General features: G+C 39.8%; 1 protein-coding gene across 7 annotated transcripts in view; it reads right to left on the bottom strand.

Annotated features, from left to right (window-relative positions):
* CEP43 (centrosomal protein 43) overlaps positions 1-21,219 on the bottom strand; it is a 180,306-nt gene that overhangs the window by 34,077 nt on the left and 125,010 nt on the right. For 5 of the 7 annotated variants that reach the window (XM_033944335.1, XM_033944329.1, XM_033944333.1 and 2 more), the window contains 3 exons: positions 19,347-19,454; positions 18,619-18,728; positions 4,114-4,179 (listed from right to left, as the gene is read on the bottom strand). In XM_033944335.1, coding sequence (XP_033800226.1) covers positions 4,114-4,179; positions 18,619-18,728; positions 19,347-19,454 — 284 coding nt within the window. The remainder of the gene's footprint in view (positions 1-4,113; positions 4,180-18,618; positions 18,729-19,346; positions 19,455-21,219) is intronic. The other 2 variants (XM_033944332.1, XM_033944334.1) reach the window with 2 other exon arrangements.

The raw sequence follows: 21,219 nt of genomic DNA, 5'->3' as shown, positions 1-21,219 counted from the left end.
AGGTAAAAGTAAGGGAGAAGGGCTACTGCTGGACAGGGGGAGCAGGGAAGGGGTGCTGCTGGACAGGGGGGGAGGCAAAAGTAAGGGAGAAGGGCTACTGCTGGACAGGGGGAGCAGGGAAGGGGTGCTGCTGGACAGGGGGGGAGGCAAAAGTAAGGGAGAAGGGCTACTGCTGGACAGGGGGAGCAGGGAAGGGGTGCTGCTGAACAGGGGGGAGAGACAGAAAGAAAGAAAGGGGGCAGGGAGAGAGACAGAAAGAAAGACAGACAGGAGGAAAGACAGACAGAAAGAAAGACAGAAACACAGAAAGAAAGGTCTAAGTCTACACATCTATTCTAGCACCTATTAATGTAACGGGCTAAAAATCTAGTTCAGGAATATATTGTTTATAATGTGCCAGCATCTGAACCAGAGACTTCATATAGAAAGTCATATAATAATAATAACTTTATTTTGTATACCGCAATACCACAAGCAATTCAGAGCGGTTTACAGAGGAAGAGACTGTACACAGACAGCGATAATATAGAAAAAACTTTCAAATTACATTAGTAAGCCGAGAGTAGTTAGGTATATCTGGAAGCATTTCAGAGATACAGTGAGGCAGGAAGGAGTCAGAGAAATTTATCAAAGAGATAGGTTTTAATTGATTTTCTGAAGGATTGGTAGGAGGGTGAATTTGAAATGAGGGTGGTTAGACATTTATTCCATTTGCCTGCTTGGAATGACAGTGATCTATCAAGGAATCTCTTGTAGATACAGCCGTTCAGGGAGGGGAAGGCAAACAGATAGGCATTATGTGTGCAAGTGGTACCTGGAAATTCTAAATGGTGCGACAGGTAGATTGGGGATGAACCTGTTATGGTTTTGAAGCAGAGGCAGGCAAACTTGGAAGATGACCCTTGCCTCCATTGGCAGCCAGTGTAGTTTTCTGTATTACGGGCTTACATGATCTGACTTTTTGAGACCATAAATGAGGCGGACAGCAGTATTCTGAATGATTCTCAATCATTTGATGGTTTTCTTAAAGGATCCTAAGCATATGATATTGCAGTAATCTAAGGTGCTTAAGATAAAAGACTGAACCAGCAGTCGAAAAGAGAGGAAGTCAAAATAGTGTTTGATGGTACGAAGTTTCCAAAGGGTTCAAAAACATTTTTTAACCTGAGCGTTAGTATGGTCTTCAAAAGTCAGGCACCAGTCAAGGTTGACTCCAAGGATTTTGATGGTAGAATTGATTGGGTAGATTAACCCGTTTAATTTCAAAGATGTATTCGTTAGCTTGTGGTTAGGACTTGCCAGGAAAAGCTTGGTTTTTTTCTGGGTTCAGTTTTAGTTTGAATTGTGTAGTCCATTGTTCTACCTTAGTGAGAACAGATAAGGTGAGTTGTTCTGTCTCTTGTGTCAGTGAGGTTATGGGAATGACAATTGTGATGTCATTTGCGTATATATAGAAGTTGTAACTGAGTATTCTACTGGTATTCTGAGTATTCTACTGGTATTCTACTGGTAAGCATGGTATTCTGGGAGAGTGTTTACACAAATTTATCTAGGGTTCTTCCCTCTCTGCCAGGAGGCCAGCATTTGTCTTGATGGCTGGCCTTCTTCAATGCTGACTCTATAAGAAGGGACTGATGTTGCAGTTGGGGTTTATCGAATCCTGAGTAACTTGAAGTCACTGGAAGGCTAGGACCTTGAGGGGAAAATAGCTAATGCAAAATCAAAGGACTCAATAATCCTGGTAGATGAAGTAAAAGTTGATCCAAAAAATGATTGACATTCCCAGCCTGGGAACAAGCTGAAGTGAACCTGAAGGCCCAGAAAAGAAAATTGGTAAAAAAAAAAAAAAAAATTAAATTAAAAAAATTAAGAAAATAAACAAAAAACTGGGAAGGCACTACAAAACATAGTTTGATGCACTGAATAAAAAGCACAGCTTCTCAGCTCTATGGAAACTCGAGAACTGATGGTCTCATGAACCAACGTTGGGCAAGAAGGCACCGGTGCATAATTGGTATGAGCAGTCTCGAGACTTCAGTTTTTTAAAGTGACAGTACACTTTTGCACTGTCTGTACCGGGCTCCATGAATGACATCACCCAGATGTGATAATATGCAGCCTGCTTGTCCTAGGATAAATATCTCATAACCATAACACAGCAAAACCCTGGCATGTGATGGAATGGCCTAGTGGTTAGATCTGCTGTCTCAGCACCCTGAGGTTGTGAGTAGAGAATGACACGGGGAAAAAATCTGTCCCCGTCACCGCCCCGTCCCACCATCCTCTGCACCGCTCCGTCACCGTCATCCCTTTCACCGCCCCGTCACCGCCACTGCCATCCCATTCACCGCCCCGTCCCCGTAGCATCCATATAAGCCTTAGTATTTAGCCATCTATTTAGCTTATTCCTTTCTTATAAATCAAAGTTCCTGCTGCTGAACTAAGAAAGAGATGTTCAGCTGGCAGGGCTTTGTTTATAAATTTTTATCAACACAACTAATATACTACTTTATCCTAAAGCAAAAAATAAATAAATAAATATAATTTTTTTTCTACCTTTGTTGTCTGGTTTCTGCTTTCCACATCTTCTCATTCAATTCCTTCCATCCACTGTGTGTCTTCTCTCTGCGTCTTCCATTTGCTGTTACTGTGCCTCTCCCTTCACCCTCCCCCAATTGGTCTAGCACCCATCTTCTTCCCTCCGCTCCCCCATAGTCTGGCATCTGTCTTCTTCCCTTCCAGCATCTTCTCCCCACTCTGTCTTCCACATTTCCCTTCAGGGTCTGTTCTTCTCTACCCTCTTTCAATGTCTGTTCTATTCCTTTCCACCACCACCCTTCCCTCCCTCCTTTACAATCTGTTCCTTTCTACCACCCTTCAGCTCCTCTCGCGTGGCCTATCTATCTACCTCCCTCCCTCTTATTTTCGTGGCACGTTACAATGTAATTTGTGCAAACTATCTCGCTTCTGTGTTCCTATTTTCCCCATTTCTAATATCTCTCCTATGTATCTGCCATTGCCCCCCCCCTGTGTCCATATACCATCCCCATGGCATGTCCCCTTTATGTCTCTGTCCCTATGCCCCATGCACATAATTTCCCCTCTTTCTGTTAACTTCCTCTGTCCAGATTTCCCCTATCTTCCTCTTCCATACCAGCGTGTCTCTTCTTTTCAACCCCATCTAGCTTCTTTCCCTCTTTCTCCCCCCCCCCTGCTTCCAGCATCTGGCTCACCTGCCTGTCTTTCCCTTTCTTTCCTGCTGTGGGTTTCTTTCTTTCCCTCTTCATCCCCTTGGCCCAGAATTTTTTTTCCTTTCACTCCCTCCTTCCTAGTATGAGCCGGGAACAAATGCGATCTCACGGTCTAGTAGCCCCCACCTACCCGATCGCAGCGTTTAGCCAGCTCCCTCCCTCCACCTCACCTTACATTCTGAGTTTGCCAGCTTCCTTTTTCCCCAAACCGCACGCATTTAAAAAGACGCGGCTGCGCAAGTCTAACAAGCTTCTCCTCCCCTGCAACTTCCTGTTTCCGGTTGCGTCAGAGGAGAAGCTTGATGGACTCGCAGCCGCGCGCGCGCTGCTTTATGAACGCGTGCGGCTCAGGAAAATGGAAGCTGGCAAACTCAGAATTTAAGGTGAGGTAGAGGGAGGGAGCTGGCTAAACGCTACAGGCGGGCAGTGGCTGCGGGGACTGCGCGATCCTAAATACCTCACTGCGGAGACAAGACCATTCACCGCTCCATGGGCAGTGAATGGCCTTGTCCCCGTCCCCGCAGTGACTGTTATTTTTCATTCCCCGTTCCGGCGGGTTACCCGCGGCTAAACGCGGCTAGCCGCGGATAACCACCACCGTGTCATTCTCTAGTTGTGAGTTCAATCCCAGCCTGCTCCCTTGATTCTAAGCAAGTCGCTAAACCGTCCATTGCACCAGGTACCACAATTAAATTGTAAGCCTGACAGAACAGATAGGAAAAATACTTGTGTACCCAATTACTGTTCCAATGTATTGTAAACCTCTTTGGGTGAATCTCTTTATGAAAAATCAGTTAATAAACCCCCCTTAAAAAAAGTAAAATAAAATGTACATAAATTCATAAATAATAATATCACTTACCCAATCCAAGTGATCCAATTTTCTCAGTCATTGCCTTTATATCCTTCAAAACCGTGCTTCTGTTTTCTTTAAATATCAAAAAATATTGCCAGAGAAAAAAAAAAAAAGAATATAATAAGCATAAAAAAATTCAAACATAAATTTCAACCATTTGGCTGCTGTCTATTTTTGCCCTTTTTGATGTTCCTTGCCACACAGCAGTTTTTCATTCATACACAGGCATTGTGTAACTATGCTTGGTGCTAAATACAGATTATTCCAGAAGAGTCTTTCACTTTCTTTTTTTTTTATTATTTGCATTTTTAATATACATATTTCATACAAATGAAATACAAAAGAAATCATAGCCCACATCACTAGGAAGAAGCAAACTAATATATTATACAGGAAATTTAAATTTAACAAATTATACCCCATCCCCCCATCATCAAAATTTTCCTAAATTTAACTATATCCACTCACATTACCCCTCAGCAGATATTTCTTCTTCAATCAGTAATCTTTCAAGCTAGGTAGGCTCAAAGTAAATATATCTTATGGAATTCAAAGTTATCACACATTTACAGGGAAACAGGAGGAAAAACACTCCTCTTCAATCACTGGCGCTGTGGAGACCAAGATGGTAAAATAGAGCATTGCACAGACTGAGCTAGTACCGGATGTGTCAAAGCGGGTACCTGTGGTGCTTGGGCTTGTAAGATATTAGACAATTCCCTTTGAACTAATTCCCAAATTTGGTCTTGCATAGATGGCACTGGTACCGAAGAGATTGGTACAGATGGTGCAGGGAGTGTGGAATGTCGAGGTATTGGAGAACTCGAAGATGATGCATGCCCCAAAGGTGACAACTTGAAGGTGACCTTGTTTCGGTGCGTCGACACTTGAGATGCATTGATAAGAGTAGACGCTTGAGAAGCGGTCAAAGTATGCTTGGATAGGGAGGAATGCTTATGTTTTTTAGCTGACTCCCTCAACAAAGATGTCACTGACCTAGTGTCGATGGATACACCAGTACCAACGCTGAAGTAGGATGAATGGTATCAGTGTCTTTCAATTTCAAGAATTCCTTCCAATGCAATTGTGTGGTCCTGGCCACATCTGGAAAAATCCAGACTGGACAGCCACAGAACTGAACATCTTTTTTCCAAAAATACAAATTCAGTATATTGATTCTTTCTTGTTCAGTTGAGAGAGTGACCTGAAGGGTAGCCCTTTTTAATATCCTCCTGGGAGGATTCCAGGAAATTGGTCAAATTAATTGATTCGAAGTTGTCTCCCTCTTTTGCCCTCTCATTCACTGCTCCAGGTTGAGAAATAAAAACATATCAACATTCAGAAATAATCATTTCCTCCACTTTACCTATCTGCAATATCTCCTTTAAATATCTATGCAACAATATCTCAGGAAACAAAAGATGACATATAGGAAAATTCAAAATACGTCAACTTCTTCAGTGAATACGGTTTTCTAGCAATTCCATTGCCACCTTTCTGTCTCCTGCCTACCTACCCACCCCTCTTCCTATTCCTGAAATGCATTCATGTTTTCCTTATATATACTGATATTTTTCAACATGCTTTTTTTGATCTGAAGGGTTACCTTTGAAAGCTCATCATAAAATGCATTGAGTTAGTCCACTGGTTGGCAAACCACGGCTCTTTAGCCACTTGAGTGCAGCTCTGCATGTGCCTAGGGCCCGAAACTGGCAGGGGGCCCCAGGGCCGGCGTTAGGGTGGAGCACAGGGCAGCTGCCCTGGGCCCCACAGATCCAGGGGGCCCTGTGATCCAAACTTCTTTATTAAACACCTAAATTTTCTTTTTCAGATGAGCCCCGACATGGCAGCCCTTCTCACAAACTGCCGGCAGCTGCCCCGAAGCTTTCCCTCTGTGGCGATCTGCCCTGTCAGAAATGGGAAGTTGCGGCAGAGGGAAAACTTCGGGGCAGCTGCCAGCAGCTTGTGAGAACAGCTGCTGTGTCAGGGCCCTTCTGTAAAGGAAAATTTTGGCTACGGGGGGAAGGGAGGGGGACACACAGCGATCTCTTGCCTTCCCTACTGCTCCTCCTCCCCCACACTGTCCAGCTTTTCCTCCCCCTGTTGGCCGAACTCCTCATCTTTCCCCCAAGAAATTCAACAGTTTTCTTTTCTCCCTCTTCAGCTGTACCAGGTGGTCAGTTTGTCTGCACAATACTCGCTGCTGCTGCGCACCAGCAGGTCTGGCTCCCAGAAAAACAAAGAGAGTTAGGATACAGCAGCAAATACTGAAGATTTTAAAGTATAACCTTCTTTCAGCAGTGTCTCTTATTGAACCTCCCTTTCTTTTAATGGTTAATCGCTGCATGAGTTTTGTCGCCAGTGTAATGTAGCGCATGTGCTTTGTCTCACATGCTGTGCTGCTCAGACTTACTGGGAATTTCCTCTGTTGGGCGGATGGAGAGTGGCGGGAAAGAGAAAACCCATTTGAAAACGACAAGCTATTGTTAGCTCCTCTCTGCAGGTACTGGACTGCGTAGGTAGAACTGGGTTGAGAACCCCTGTGCTTAACTGACATTTCTCCCCGTTACCCCCCCCTCGAAAAATTCTTTATTTAGGAAAAAGAATCATCTTCTGTGGATCTAAAAAAAATTTCTCATATTTCTGTTATGTCTTTAATTTTTATGGGCTGTCCACTTATTTGCTTTTCTGTTAAAAATAAAAATGTCCAACTGTTGCCTTCTTTGAGCTGTGCTGGATCAGGGACAGAACTACTAATCTTTTGTCTCACAATTTGACATCCAACAAAGCTCAAAGAAGGCATCAGTTGGACATTTTAATTTTTAACAGAAAAGCAATCATGGCAGCTGTCCTGGGCCCCACAGATCCAGGGGGCCCTGCGGTCCGAACTTCTTTATTAAACACCTAAATTTGTTTCTGTGTTCTGTATGTATGAAAGTCATGGTTTTCTGTTAGCAATGATTGTGCAGGATTGATCTGTACTAATCTGGCTTGTTGTTTTAGAATGGGTATATTGATGTTCTACTGCTCACTTCAGTATGTAAGATGCTGCCTTTTACTAGGTACACTCTTATTGTATGATGTGTGGATTATTACTAAAAAAAATCATGTTTTTTTATATAGAAGAGGGGGTGTTAATAAATGATGGGCCCCAGGTGTTACATATGCTAGGTATGCCACTGGGGGCAAATGACTTTTTACTTCATATGAATACACAGTCTTTGACTAATCTACTAGCTTTGAGTTTTTCAGGATTTATGGGGAAAAGTCAGTGTCTAGCCCCTTAATGTGTATGCCCATAGACAGCATCTGAGTGGACAACCTCTTGTATGGGCTCCTGATAAACTGAAATGTTTGGGAGTGTGTTATGGTAAGTCTGTGATGCAGAGAATGGTTGGTGACATTTTCTTGAAGTGGTCACCCTTATTTCTGACCTGGTCAGAGTATTTGGCTGCTATTAAGATGGTAGTAGCATCCAAGATAGATTATGTTCTCATTGCTCAAAATATAATTTGTCTTCCATATCTTGATTCCTTTTATAAAATGTTAGAAATAAACATTTTTTAAATGTAAATAATTTTTATTCTTTTTAAATTCTTACATCAAGTGAAATACATGTATTACATTCAATTATGAAGAAACACTTGAAATTATCAATAAATGTTCTTACATTGTAAATTAAAGAAACCCTTTATCAAAATTTTATATCATATTATTATTACAATATTTTTCCCTTCCCTACCCCCTCTATATGTTTTATACATGTGTTATGATATCTGATCAGTAGAATAATTTGTCAATGGTCCCCATATTTTATTAAATTTTTTAATATAACCTTGTTGTAATGCCATTACTTTTTCCATTTTATATATATGACAAATTGAATTCCACCAGAAAGTGTAATTTAATTTAGTGTAATCTTTCCAATTCTGAGTAATTTGCTGAATGGCGACCCCTGTTAGAATTAATAAAAGTTTATTATTGTTAGCTGATATCGGACTCTGTGTTCTCATTGTTGTTCCAAATAATATTGTATCATATGATAGTCCAACATGATTTTCTAATAATTTATTAATTTGGGGCCAAATTAATTTCCAAAAGGAATTAATACAGGGACAAAAGAATAATAAATGATCTAATGTCCCCACTTCTATCTTACAATGCCAGCATCTATTAGATCTACTACTATCTAATTTCTGTAATCTTGTAGGGGGTCCATAAAACTCTATGTAATAAAAACATCCATGTTTGACTCATAGATGCTGACCTTGTAGTATGTATTCTCCAGGACCAAAATTTTTGCCATTGAGATGCAGAAATTGTCTGTCCTATCTCAATACTCCAAATGTCCCTAAGTCCTGTTCTCTTTTTTTTGTTTGAAAATTCATATATAATATTATACCATTTTGCAGCTTGGTGTCCTAGAAAATCTGCTTGAAAACAAAGGATTGGCAAACTATATTGATTATTAAGATTCTTCCATTCAGGGAACCCTTCCTGAATAGCCTGCTTCAATTGCATCCATTTAAAATATTGTGTTTTTTCTAATCCAAATTTTTGTTGCAATTGTGAAAAACTAAGCAGTGATCCATTTATTATTACATCTTTTAAAGTACGTATACCTGCTATTATCCATTGTTTCCATACTATTTTAAATCCACCAATTTTGATCCTGGAGTTTACCCAAATAGATTGATTTAAAGATTTAGCCAATGGATTTGTTGATAAATTGCTTATAAATCTTAATGTTTTCCATGTATCTATTAGAATTCTATGATCTTTATAACTCCTGGGCATTGTTATACTAATGAAATGTTCTGGATGTAAAGGGAACATGAGGCGCCATTCTAAATATAACCAATCAGGTACATTTTCCATGAGATCTGGGAGGATCCAATACATATCCTGTCTTAAAATATAGGCTTGATGGTACCTATAGAAATTTGGAAAATTTACCCCTCCCTCCTTAATTGTTTTTTGTAATGATGCTAAAGCGATTCTGGGTCTTTTCCCAAACCAAACAAATTTTGTTAGTATACTGTTTAACTTTTTATAAAATGACCCCTGAAAAAATATTGGGATCATACTCATTTGATAACAAACCACAGGTAAAATCATCATTTTAATTGTTTGAACTCTTCCCCACCAAGAAAGATGTAAAGGATTCCATTGCTCGCACATTTCTGTTATTTTCTTTAATAAAAGTTTTTCATTCTCTTTTACTGTGTCATCAATTGTATTTTTTATAAGAATACCTAAATATTTTAGTCCTTCCTCTTTCCATTTAAATGAATATGAATCAAATAATCCTTTGGTACAATGGATATTAATTGGAAGAACTTCAGATTTTTCCCAATTGATTTTATATCCAGAAAACTTTCCAAACTTTTCTATTAAGTTAAGTAGATCTGGAATGGTGTCTTCTGGTTCTCTTAAATATAATAAAATATCATCTGCATACGCAGATAATTTAAATTCCCAATTAGAAAATGTGATTCCCTTTATTCCCTTAGTTTGATTTATTGCAATTAATAAGGGTTCCAGAACGATATCAAAAAGTAAGGGAGATAAAGGACAACCTTGTCTAACTCCCCTTAGCAAGTTAAATTTATCAGATAAGTTATTGTTTATATTTAATCTTGCTCCAGGGGAGCTATATAATGTTTGAATCATTTTAATAAAACCAGGTCCTACACCAAACCATTCTAGAGCTTGATACATAAACTTCCATTCTACTCTATCAAATGCTTTTTCTGCATCTAATGATATTAGAAAAGCTGGATCATTCAAATTTTTTGCTAAATTTAAAGAATGAAATGCTAATCTAGTGTTATGTGAAGAGTGTCTTTTAGCAACAAATCCTGTTTGATGTACATCAATGATAAAAGGAAGAGCTTTTGCTAGCCTTATAGCTAGCACTTTAGCAATTAATTTAGCATCTACATTCATCAAAGATATAGGCCTATAGTTTGTTATCAATGTCGGATCCCTGTTTGGTTTTGGCAAGACAATTATAACAGAATCAGCCATAGTTCCTGATATATTTCCATTATTCATTTGATATTGGTATAAATTTAATAGATAAGGTAATAAAGTATTTTGAAATGTTTTATAATATTCAACAGTATATCCATCTCCACCTGGAGCGGATCCAACTCTAAGAGCCTTCAATGCTGATTCTATTTCTTTTAAAGATATATGTTCTTCTAAGCTTCTTTTTATATGATCCGGAACATTTGGTCCAATAAATGAATTTAAAAACTCTAAACCATCTTGTTCTTTATTTTCATAAGTATTAGAAGTATATAAATCCTTATAAAAATCAAGAAATTGTTTTATAATTTCTTCAATGTTGGTGTGTGTATTGCCCTGCTTATCTTTAATTGCAATTATTTTAGTTTTTCTTTTTTTTTGCTTTAATAAAATTTGCTAACAATCTTCCAGCCTTATTTGAATTTCCATAATACTGTACTTGTCTATAGAACATATCTTTTCTTACAAATTGAGAAGAAATCTCATTATATTTAACTTTTGTTTTTAATAATTTCTGTAATGTATCATGTTCCCATTTTATAATTAATTTATGTTCTAGTAATTTAATTTCTTTTTAAATTTCTTGAAATGAAACATCTTGAAATGAAACATCTCTGTGCATCTCGGTTGCACAGAGATGTTTCATTTCAAGAACGACACTTTTTTGGAATTGTCTTACGGTTGTTACCCTTTTCAGCTTTGATCAGACGGGGTCTCCTGAAGCAGATACTGAAACGGGGCCGCGTCGGGACCCTGATAAGTATCTTTATTTTTCAACCTCATGACTGTAAAGTGTCCAGTGTCAACCTGAATGCAAGAATTGAAGTTGTTTGAAAGTTTTTTGAAAGCATACAGCAATATTAAGAGATTTAATCAGTTTTTTTACTACTCGCACCCTTGAGTGAGAATTGCTTTTGCATCTATTAAGCAATGATTGGAAGATAAAACTCTTTCGTCCAAGAGGGGGTTACCTCTCCCTCTTTAGAGTTACATTTCTCTGAGCAAAAATTTTTGCATAGCAGTTTCTGCTCTTGAGGTGTGTTAATATACAGAGTCAGTCTGTTTTTTTCAAAGATGGATGCAAGGCAGAAAGTGAAGACAGAGAAAAACAGTCAAAGGACAAGAAACCCTGGAAACATAGTTAAAAGCACGAAAAATGAAGTCACCAGACAACAAAGGTAGGGAAAGTGAATTTTATTTTCAATAGTGATTGAAATGTGTCAGTTTTGAGAAAGGAAAGATATTAAACTTTAACTATGAGGGCCGCAGAAAAAATCGTTAATGTCTTATTAAAGAAATTACAATTTTGCATGAGTTTAAGGAAAGATTTATAAACTATAAAGAGTTTTACCTCATGCAAATTGTCATTTCTTTAATACGACATTAACTATTTTTTCTGCGGCCCTCCAAGTACCTACAAATCCAAAATGTGGCCCTGCAAAGGGTTTGAGTTTGAGGCCACTGATCAAAAGTAAAGGGGGTATTAATTTTCCAAAATTTAAGTTATGCCATTATTCTTATCTTATGACTGCTGCTGCAGAATGGTAGGTGGGTACATGGGTGGTTACAGCTGAAGAAGGCAATGGTAGTCCATTTCCTTTGTGTAGTTTATTAATAGCTCAGTCTAGGAGGGTGGTATCTCACAATACGTTGATAACTGTGGCTCAGTGTTTGAAACTATCCAGACCTGAGCCAAAGGCAGTTTCTCTCTGACTTAATCCTGAGATAAATATACTAGATGCAGTATTTAGCTGGCTTGAGTGGCAAGCTAGAGGAATCTGGTTTGTACATCATTAGACAGGTAAATTTAAGATTTGTTGAACTTGAAGAGGAATATAATTTGTAAACTAAGCATTACTGTACTATCAATGGATGCAGCTAAACCATTGTTTGCAGAAAGTTGCCTGATTCTCTGATATGATTTCTGAACTAAATGATTTTTGTATGATTTTAGTAGATTCTTTAAAAAAGGCATTTACAGTATACAAGATTGATGAAATCCTATGGGAGATATAATTGTGTTTCTCTTGTGCGAGTTTGGGAGTATGACCTGGGGGGAGACCTCTCTAGATCGAAGTGGGAAGACTTTTGAACTAAAATCTGCAGACCATCACTATCAGCAGAGGGTACTCAAGTTGCTGTACTATATGACTCAATGAGCCTTATGGACCCCGTCCAGGATTGCAAAACTGGGGGTTGGTAGTTCTAACAAATACTGGTCCTATGGATCTGCTGTGGGAACTTTATCTCAAATTCTAGTCACCTAAACTAATTTGGGTACTAGTATGCGACAGGATCATAAGTGTGTTAGAAATTCATGCAGAATTTAGGGCTCCTTTTACTAAGGTGTGCTAGCGTTTTTAGCAAACCCTGCGCTAATGGAAAAATACTAAGGCAAGCTCTATGGAGAAGTTAGCGTCCAGCACGCGCACTAAAACTGCTAGCACACCTTAGTAAAAGGAGCCCTTAGTTATAAGGTTGTTTTATTACATTCTGTGGCTTTGTCTAAATTATTAAGAGAAGGCTAAGTTATTTGATGGGCTTATTGCCATTGCAATACAGTCTATAATGTCTGAGTGGAAAGATAATACAGCTTTTTCTATGAATGAGTGTTAGAATATTGTTTATTACAACGGAAAGCATGACAAATTTGCTGCTTTTAAAGAAGGGGTTTTCTAATGTTCGGAAGGGTCTGAAGGCTCTACTGGATTTGTTTTTGTCAAAAGATTAATATATATTTTGAATTTGTCAAAAGGGACTTTGTATTGTATTTTTTAGACCTGGGAATTTGGGATTTTAGTATATTATATTGTATTTATTTCAGAAACTAAGATAAAATTTGCCAGCCTTTTGTTTGTCTCTCATTTCTTTTGCTGAGTAATCCATGTGGTGAGGGACCCTCCTGAGTATGCCGCCAGTAACATGGCGGCTGCCACGAGGACTTCGAGTTGCTCTGCCCTTCCCCCTCCAGCCTGTCCCTGCGCTTGTGACGTCTGCTGAAGTCAGAAACGGGGCTCCTGATCTCATTGGCTATGCTGGAGGTGGAGGGCGGAGTTAGACAGAAGCGTGGGTAGTTTAAATCAGTGCTGCTGGGAAGCCCTGGTCTTTTGGGGGGCTTCCCAGCAGTGCAAGCGTTCCCTCCCTCCCACTGCTCTTTCAGTCCTTCAGTGGTGGGTGAAAGGTATGGGGGCAGTCTTGGGAGGCATAGTGGCCCCATCGATGCCCTCTGCTCGTGCAGTTAGGAAATTGATGTTAGCAGTAACGTTCTTTGAGTTGTACACATATGATGAAATTAGAGGCAGGCAGATGATCAATGTTAGTGAGTTACAGGTTTGCAATATTTTGTGTAAGTAGCGGTTACTGTTGTTACAACTGCGGAGGTATCCAAGCAAGAAAATTTGGTCATAAATACATGTGAATGGACTCAAAGGGGGGAGTTTAGCAGTCCTCTGGACAAGAGATGTCTGCCTCACTGGCATCCATGGCGGGTGGGCAAAGGAACTGTGGTCTCACTGGTAGAAAGGTATGACGGATCACAAAGGTGCTGAAGGACGTGCTCCCTTGTTGGTTTTTCATGGTGGGAAGCAATACATCAGGAGTGAGGCAGGCTCGGGTGCTTCCTAGTGTGCTGTTTACATGTGTGTTTTAATAAAGTTGTGGCCTTTTTGTTCTCATAACATTGTTGTTATCATTTTGTTATGGAAGTGGGTAAGGAGAAGCCGGACTGTGTGCAGCATGCCTATGTTACTGAATCATACACAGAATTAAAAAAAAAAAAAAAAAAAAAAGATTTCTGCTCGATACAAAAAACAGCAACGTTACCAATGGTGGAATGCACCATTTTCTTTAAGCAGAGTAACTTGCAAGTCATTATTTTACTACATTAGGAAACTATGTGCTCAAGCTCAGTACACAATTCTAATGTATGACTTATTTGTACATCAGATCCAAGCAGCACAGTCAGTCTCCTTTTTTGGAGAAATGGGATTAGGGTACTAAGGGAAATCATCTTGACCTTTTCTTTTATGAGAAATTTATTCCAGGCCCCTAGATCTAGGATAGGACAGAGTTCTTGTATTCTTTTTGCTAAGAAAATACTTGGAATAAAAATCACTCTCTTTTTCACCTGATAGAACATATTCAGCCATATTAGTCTTTAAGAGGAAAGAGCTCCTACCAAATGTACATCCTGATCTGGTGAGGTTTCCAATAGGTACAATCTGTATCTGTAACATATTAAGCTGGGAACCAAAACACATAAACCATTGTTCCAAAATAATTTCAGATAACAACGTACAAATTCTTTTGTGAGGAAAGTTCTCCAAATAGACACTAAGGGCTCCTTTTACAAAGGCGCGCTAGGACCTTAATGTGCAGAATAGCGCATGCTAAATTGCCGCTTGCGCTAGCCGCTACCGCCTCCTTTTGAGCAGGCGGTAGATTTTCGGCTAGTGCGCGCTAATCCGGTGTATGCGCTAAAACCGCTAGCGCACCATTGTAAAAGGAACCCTAAAGCACAGTTACTTATCGCCTGATGCAGGCTCACGGCTCCTCAGTTTTGTAAGCAAGCTAAGAAGCCAACCAGGGGAGTTGGGTGGGTTGTGAAAATATCTGCCTGCTGTCCCTGGATAACACCTGTAAGTAACTGTGCTTTATCCCAGGACAAGCAGGCAGCATATTCTCACATGTGGGACTCCCTAGAAAGGGAATGGAGGGATTCTGTGAGTATTTCTGGAAAGAACTTCGAATGGGTGCAAAACACAACTTTGGAAAGATTAAACACTGTGAACAGTAGATATGCCCCCCTCCCCAGTGCTTGAAGTTCACTCATTCTTCAAACAGAGGTAAGAGATGAGAAAAAAACCCAATGTCCAAGTGAAGTATTTCAGATAAGTCGAAGACATTGGTTCAAAAGAGGACTTCAAAAGTCTAGAGAGAACAACATTGAGATCCAAAATTACTAGAGGTGGTTTGAGAGATAGTTTGACCTTGAAAAGGTCTGTTAATGAATCTGGACACAACAGGATGAGAAGTCAGGTGTTAACCATCAACTGTGATGAGAAAATCATCGATAGCACTGAGATGAACTCTAATCGAAGTAGGCTTGAGGTCTAAATTGGATAAATGTAGAAGAAATCCAATAATGCAGATATAGAGGTGAATACAGCCTTATGACGATGAGAAGTACACCTAAGTGGAAAACAGTGTCCATGTTTGCTGGAACACTACTGCTTCTAAGATGCACCTGACAGGATGAGAAAGATGAACATCAACCCGAGAGGTACCAAGCTGACAAGTGTAAAGCCTATAGATTGATATGCAGAAGATAACAGTGACTATGAGTTAGAAGAGATGGAAAAGTCTGAAGAGGCTGAGCTGAGATAGAAGGGAGAACCAAGGATCCATGGGTCATCAAGGGCCACAGAATCATGATGGCCAATTCCTGCTTGTGTACAATCCAGAAGAAAAGCATCATGTTCCAGGCATTGGGGAGAATACTGCCTGGAGCAAAATTGAGGCAACGTTTAATTGTGAGGGGACGCAAACATGTCTATGTGAGGAGTCCCCCAAAGAAAGAATATGTGATGCAGAACTGCAGAATTCAGCATCCACTCATGTGGCTGAAGAAACCTGCTGAATCAGTCTGCAGGAAAATAATGCTTCCCCTTGAATGCCACATCACGGCTATACTAGGGACTCACTTGCGCTGCTCATTGGTTCAAATCAGGACTTTTTGTTGGGCCCTTGGACCAACTAGGCACTAATACCCCCCAAGGGACCAAAGGAGGCTAAACCAGAGGCTCCCACCCCCTCATATGCCACTTAACACACAGAACACGAACAATCCTCAGATGACCATCCACTGCAAACTTGGCATGAATTCAAGGTATCCTGGCTTGAGGAATCCATCACACCTATTTTTAAGCAAAATCAAGGTGTTTTGAGGCAGATAGAGGCTTTTATTTACAAATCGGGAAATCTAAGAATGGCTGCAGCGGCTGCAATTTTAGCACCAAAAAAAGCCCATGGAAGCTAAACTGGGGAATAAAAATTAGTGAAGGCGAAGCAAAATAATGCTAATGAAGCTCCCTACAAGAATTCTTGCAAGAAGGGGTTGACTACGTATAGGAATGGAATGTCTGTTGCACTAGAAGTTTGTGGTGTTTCTCATGACCTCTAATACTTCTACTTGACATCTATAGGTAGAATTTACAAGAAGGATTATGATCAGGCCCCAGCGATTGCAGGTACTAGTTATTATGAGTAATATAGTCCTGGAGTACATTGAGCACTTTTTAAAATTGTGCACTGTGAATTTTCTATGAGATAACTGGAAAAATAGCCATGATGGCAAAAATTCAACTTCAGTGACAAAAAAAACCTAATTGGCATACTAAAAGGAAAAAGAAGTCACTGGTCGTGCATAGACATTTATATAATTGGAAAAGAACAAACAGGACCATGAATCACAATAGAGAACAGCAAAAGAGGCACACGCTGAGGGGAGATCAAGGAGACATAACTTCTCTGCTCTGCAAAGAACTAGTGACTGGCTTGGTCCCACATGCCAGTGGCAACCAGGAAAGCACAGGCATGCAGACTTCTAAAAATAGAATATCTTTGTTTTGGGGCTTGATCAGCGAAACCACGCATCAGTATGAATCCTTCATTCTGTTTGTCCTTGAAGAAATGTACTCATTTGCACTTGCAGAAAAAATAAAAACGAGATGGACCCATGCAACAACACACACATACATAGCTCATCTTATAAAAAAAACTCTCTCTGCTTGTAGATCCTGGTTTACTTTTCTATGCCACTGGCTCTACTGGATGACATCACCTATGCATACAAGCTATATTATTTTGCTTATTCACTGAGAATTTCTCTTTTTTCCCTTTCTTTTCTCTGACCTCACCTTTTTACAACAGACTTTTTTCTCTTACTCTTCACAGTATTTTTCTTTATTCAATAATCTGTATATTCTCTGCCAGTCTTCCTGTAATAATTCCTCCCTTCTATATGTCATTCTATTTGTCTCCCTCTCTTTCTCTTGCCAAATCTTCTTTAGTCCTCTTTTGCTGTGATCACTACTATCTAGCTCAGGGGTGCCCACACTTTTTGGGCTTGCGAGCTACTTTTAAAATGACCAAGTCAAAATGATCTACCAACAATAAAATTTAAAAAAACACAATGCACACTGTACGCATAGAAAATGTTAATTATCATTCCTATTCCAGGGTTTTTCAAAGAGGTCAAAGCAGATGACTCTATGCACTATCACCTCAGTAACAACCATACAAAAATAGACAAATATACCCCCCTCCCTTTTTAGAGCGCAGGGAGCTGCGCTGAATGCCCAGCGCTGCTCTCGACGCTCATAGGCTCCCTGCGCTAAAAACCTCTATTGCGGTTTAGTAAAAGGGGACCTTAGTGTAAAATATAGACAGCAGATATAAATTCAGACACATTTTGATCACTAAATTTAAAATAAAATCATTTTTCCTACCTTGTCTGGTGATTTCATGAGTCTCTGGATGCACTTTCTTCTTCTGACTTTGCATCCAATCTTTCTTCCTTTCTTTTAGCCTGTATGCTGCTTCTCCTCCAGACCTCGTTCCCTCCCCCAACTTTTCCTTCCTCTCTCCCTGCCCTTTCTTTCTCTCTGCCTCCCTTTCTTTTTTTTCTGTTTCTCTTCTTTCCTTCTGTCTCCCTGCCTGCCCTTTTTCTTTCTTTCTCCCTGCCCTCCCCCAAGCCACTGCCATCGGGGACTAGGACCCAAACCGCCACCAATAACAGGCCCCAAACCGCCACCAATAACAGGCCCGAAAGCCGCCGCCGCCCCAAGCTCTCCCTGCTTCGGCCGACCAGCATTCCTCTCCCCGACGTCAATTCTGCCGTCGGGGAGAGGAAGGCTGATTGATATTGGGGGAAATGCTGCCAGGTCCTGCCTTAGCGGAAACAGAAAGTAGGCAGGACCCGGCAGCAAGAAGAGCAAATGCTTCACTAACCTGTCTCCCGCCTTAGCCCATAGCGAACGCTTGCTTCAGGGCTCTCAACATGTGCGTGCCGGCTTCCCTTCTCCCACCCCCCAGGACATAACTTCCAGTTTCGGAGGGAAGAGAAGGGAAGCCGGCACGCACACGTTAGAGCCACGGAGCATAAGTTCGCTACGGGCTGAAATCTCCAAGCCGGTTTTTTTGTTTTTTTTTAATGTTCAGCAGCGGCGGCAGCAGCAGATGACAGTTGGGCGGACCGCCCAGCTAAAAGGCCCTAGAGAGAACACTGGAGAGGAAGGCTGATCGGCCCGGTAGATCAGGACGGCAACACGAGTCTATCACGGAGCCCGGGATGGGCTCCGCGATCGACTCGCGTTGCCTTCCTGAGCTACTGGTCGATCGCGATCGACGTGTTGGGCACCCCTGCTCTAGCTTGTTGGCATGAGTTCCTTGTTTTCTTGTTAGGGATTATTTACTTACTTTCAGTTTCCATGACTAAAGGTGCTCCAGTGAGGGAACTCAAGCCACTCATTAAACGGGGAGCATTTGAAAGAGATGCAAGGCCTCCAGTTTTATTGGGCTCATAACTCCTAAAAGGAATTTAAAAATAAATGAACATACATATATAATTATAGCATTTTTTCTGCTTTGTTGCAGAATTTCGAGGCTCCTTTACTAAAGCTACAGGCTTCTTGGAATTTAGCACTTCTTAAGCTTTAATAAAAGGACCCCTTAGTGACTTTGAATTTGAGGGTTGTGTAGTAACTGGGTTTTATGTAGAATTTTCTGTTTATGAATTATGAAATAATTTTTATATTACACTATGACCTGCTAAGAACGTCTGGACTGGTGGAACAGAATCATTTAGAGAGTAAATAAGTGGTATGTATTTTTTGTCAACTAAAGTTACAAGAAATTTTGTTGAGGCTTGGAGTGGAGGAGGAGCCTAATGATTAGAGCACTGGGCTCACAAACAAAGAAGCCCAGTTCAAATCTTACTGCTGCTCCATGTGATCTTGGGCAAGTCACTTAACCGTCCATCGCCTCAGATATACAATTATTCTGTAAGCCCTCCAGGAACAAATACCCAGTGTACCTGAATGTAACTCACCTTGACCTACTACTGAAATAGGTGTCAGATAAATCCAAACAAATAAATGTGTCATCCAAAAATGAAATAGCTAGAGAATTAAGTGTCACATTCTCACCTCTCAGGACCACTTGGATTGCCTCCTGTTTTAACAAGCCCATCATCTGCATCTTCTTCAGTATCACTATTTTTACCAGTGCTCCTTTTCAGTTCACACATCAAAAAGCAGTTGTGAAGAGAAATGGAGAAAATAAACATAAATAACAGTACTTCTCAACTAGCTACTTTTGCATAGATTTGATCCTATTCTCAGAACTGTAAGATTAAGAAAGGAAAAACTGACTGAAATTTGCAGCTTTTTCTTCTAGAATGGACAGGCCAAATCAAACAAAAAAAGGGAGAAAGGGTTCACCTCAGAGCTAAACACGACCACCCAAACTTTACAAATTCAATGGTAAGCTACAGTTGTACTATTATCATAAAACACAACCATTATCTCTAGGATGGCAAAAAGAAAAATCTTGCCTCACAAAAAGAAAAAACCTGCAGAGGAAAAAAGCTCCCTTAAAAACTTTTTGAACTTTGATATTCTGGTAAAGAAGATTACAAAAAAACAAAAAGACAAACAACAGGTCTTATATCAATCAGTCAATTCATGGAAAAATACAAGGTCAAATCCCCAAATAAAGCCCCGCTATAGGGTTCTATAACAAAAAACACAATTTAATGCACTCATCTTCATACATTGGTCTTTGCAATGAAAAACTTCATGGTTGAACTCTTCAAACTTGACAAGGGTCCCCTATTTCACCAAAGTTGCATTAGGAATCAAAAGTGAAAAGAATACCAGAAGACAACAGGCATGACGCGGAAAAAATGCACACACACAGGCATACTAACAGCTATTAGAGAAAGGCTATCCCAAGAAGGTAGTTAGCTGAGCATGGAAGCAAGCTTTGTGTCAAACATATTGCTTGTGTATTACAATCTAATCTAATTTTTAGTCTTATATAGTATACTAAATCTCCTCCTAAAAATAGGAGCTCGATTTGGTTTACATAATTAGATCATAAAGAAAGATCCATCAATATTCATTGGAGCTACAGCCTAAAAAGCAATGAAACAGGGTGGTTTTAAGTTTGTGCAGAAGATCTGAAAAGATAAACACAATCTAATTTGAGGAGGTAGTCTATTCCATATTGCAGTTAGTTAAGTATGGAAAGGAGTGTGAAATTTTACTAATGGACTTTATTCCTCTTAATGATGGAAAAGAGAGCTTATACATATGAGTTGTTCTCGTGCCCAAAGATCTCATGGTGTTTAGAGATAAAGATATCAAAGGAACAAATAGTCCATGTAAAATTTTAAAGACTTTACAGGCACATTTAAATTGAACTCTCAATTGAAATGGAAGCCAATGCAATTTCTTTAACAGAGGTGACGTGATCAAATTTTTTCTTTCCAAAAATCAGTCTAGCTGCAGCATTTTGAATCAACTGTAGCCATTTCTCGTTTCCTTTGCTTAATTCCATATAAATGGAATTACAGTAATCCAGCTAAACCAAGATAATGGTTTGAACAATGTGGTAGGTAGGTGAGTCGGGACTCAAGAAGGTTCCTGGAGAGTGTAGTGTCTGGTGCACAGTCACAACGGGCTGCATAGAACAGCCAGGCGGGCCGGATTTGGCCCAAGGGCCTTGTGTTTGACGCACGTGCTCTAGAAGATGATTCTATATGCAAAATATCACTGGAATTAAGGATAACTGAAGATGGCAAATTACCAATTTCTGGGCCAAACCATAATTATTTTGATTTGTTGCATTAAGCTTCATATGAACCTGAAGTGACCACGAATGCAATTTAGATATACAAGAGTTTATATTAACTGTAAAGTTGCTCAAATTAGGATAACTTCTAGCAGCATAAGTGAACATCAATGGAACTTAATTTATAGTGTTTTAATGTGGTCATATAAATGTTGAAAAGAATCA

The sequence above is a fragment of the Geotrypetes seraphini genome, chromosome 5, assembly GCF_902459505.1.
Source record: "Geotrypetes seraphini chromosome 5, aGeoSer1.1, whole genome shotgun sequence".
NCBI lineage: Eukaryota > Metazoa > Chordata > Amphibia > Gymnophiona > Dermophiidae > Geotrypetes > Geotrypetes seraphini.
Note: the sequence above shows the minus strand (reverse complement) of the source record. Positions and strands in the feature narration are given on the sequence as shown.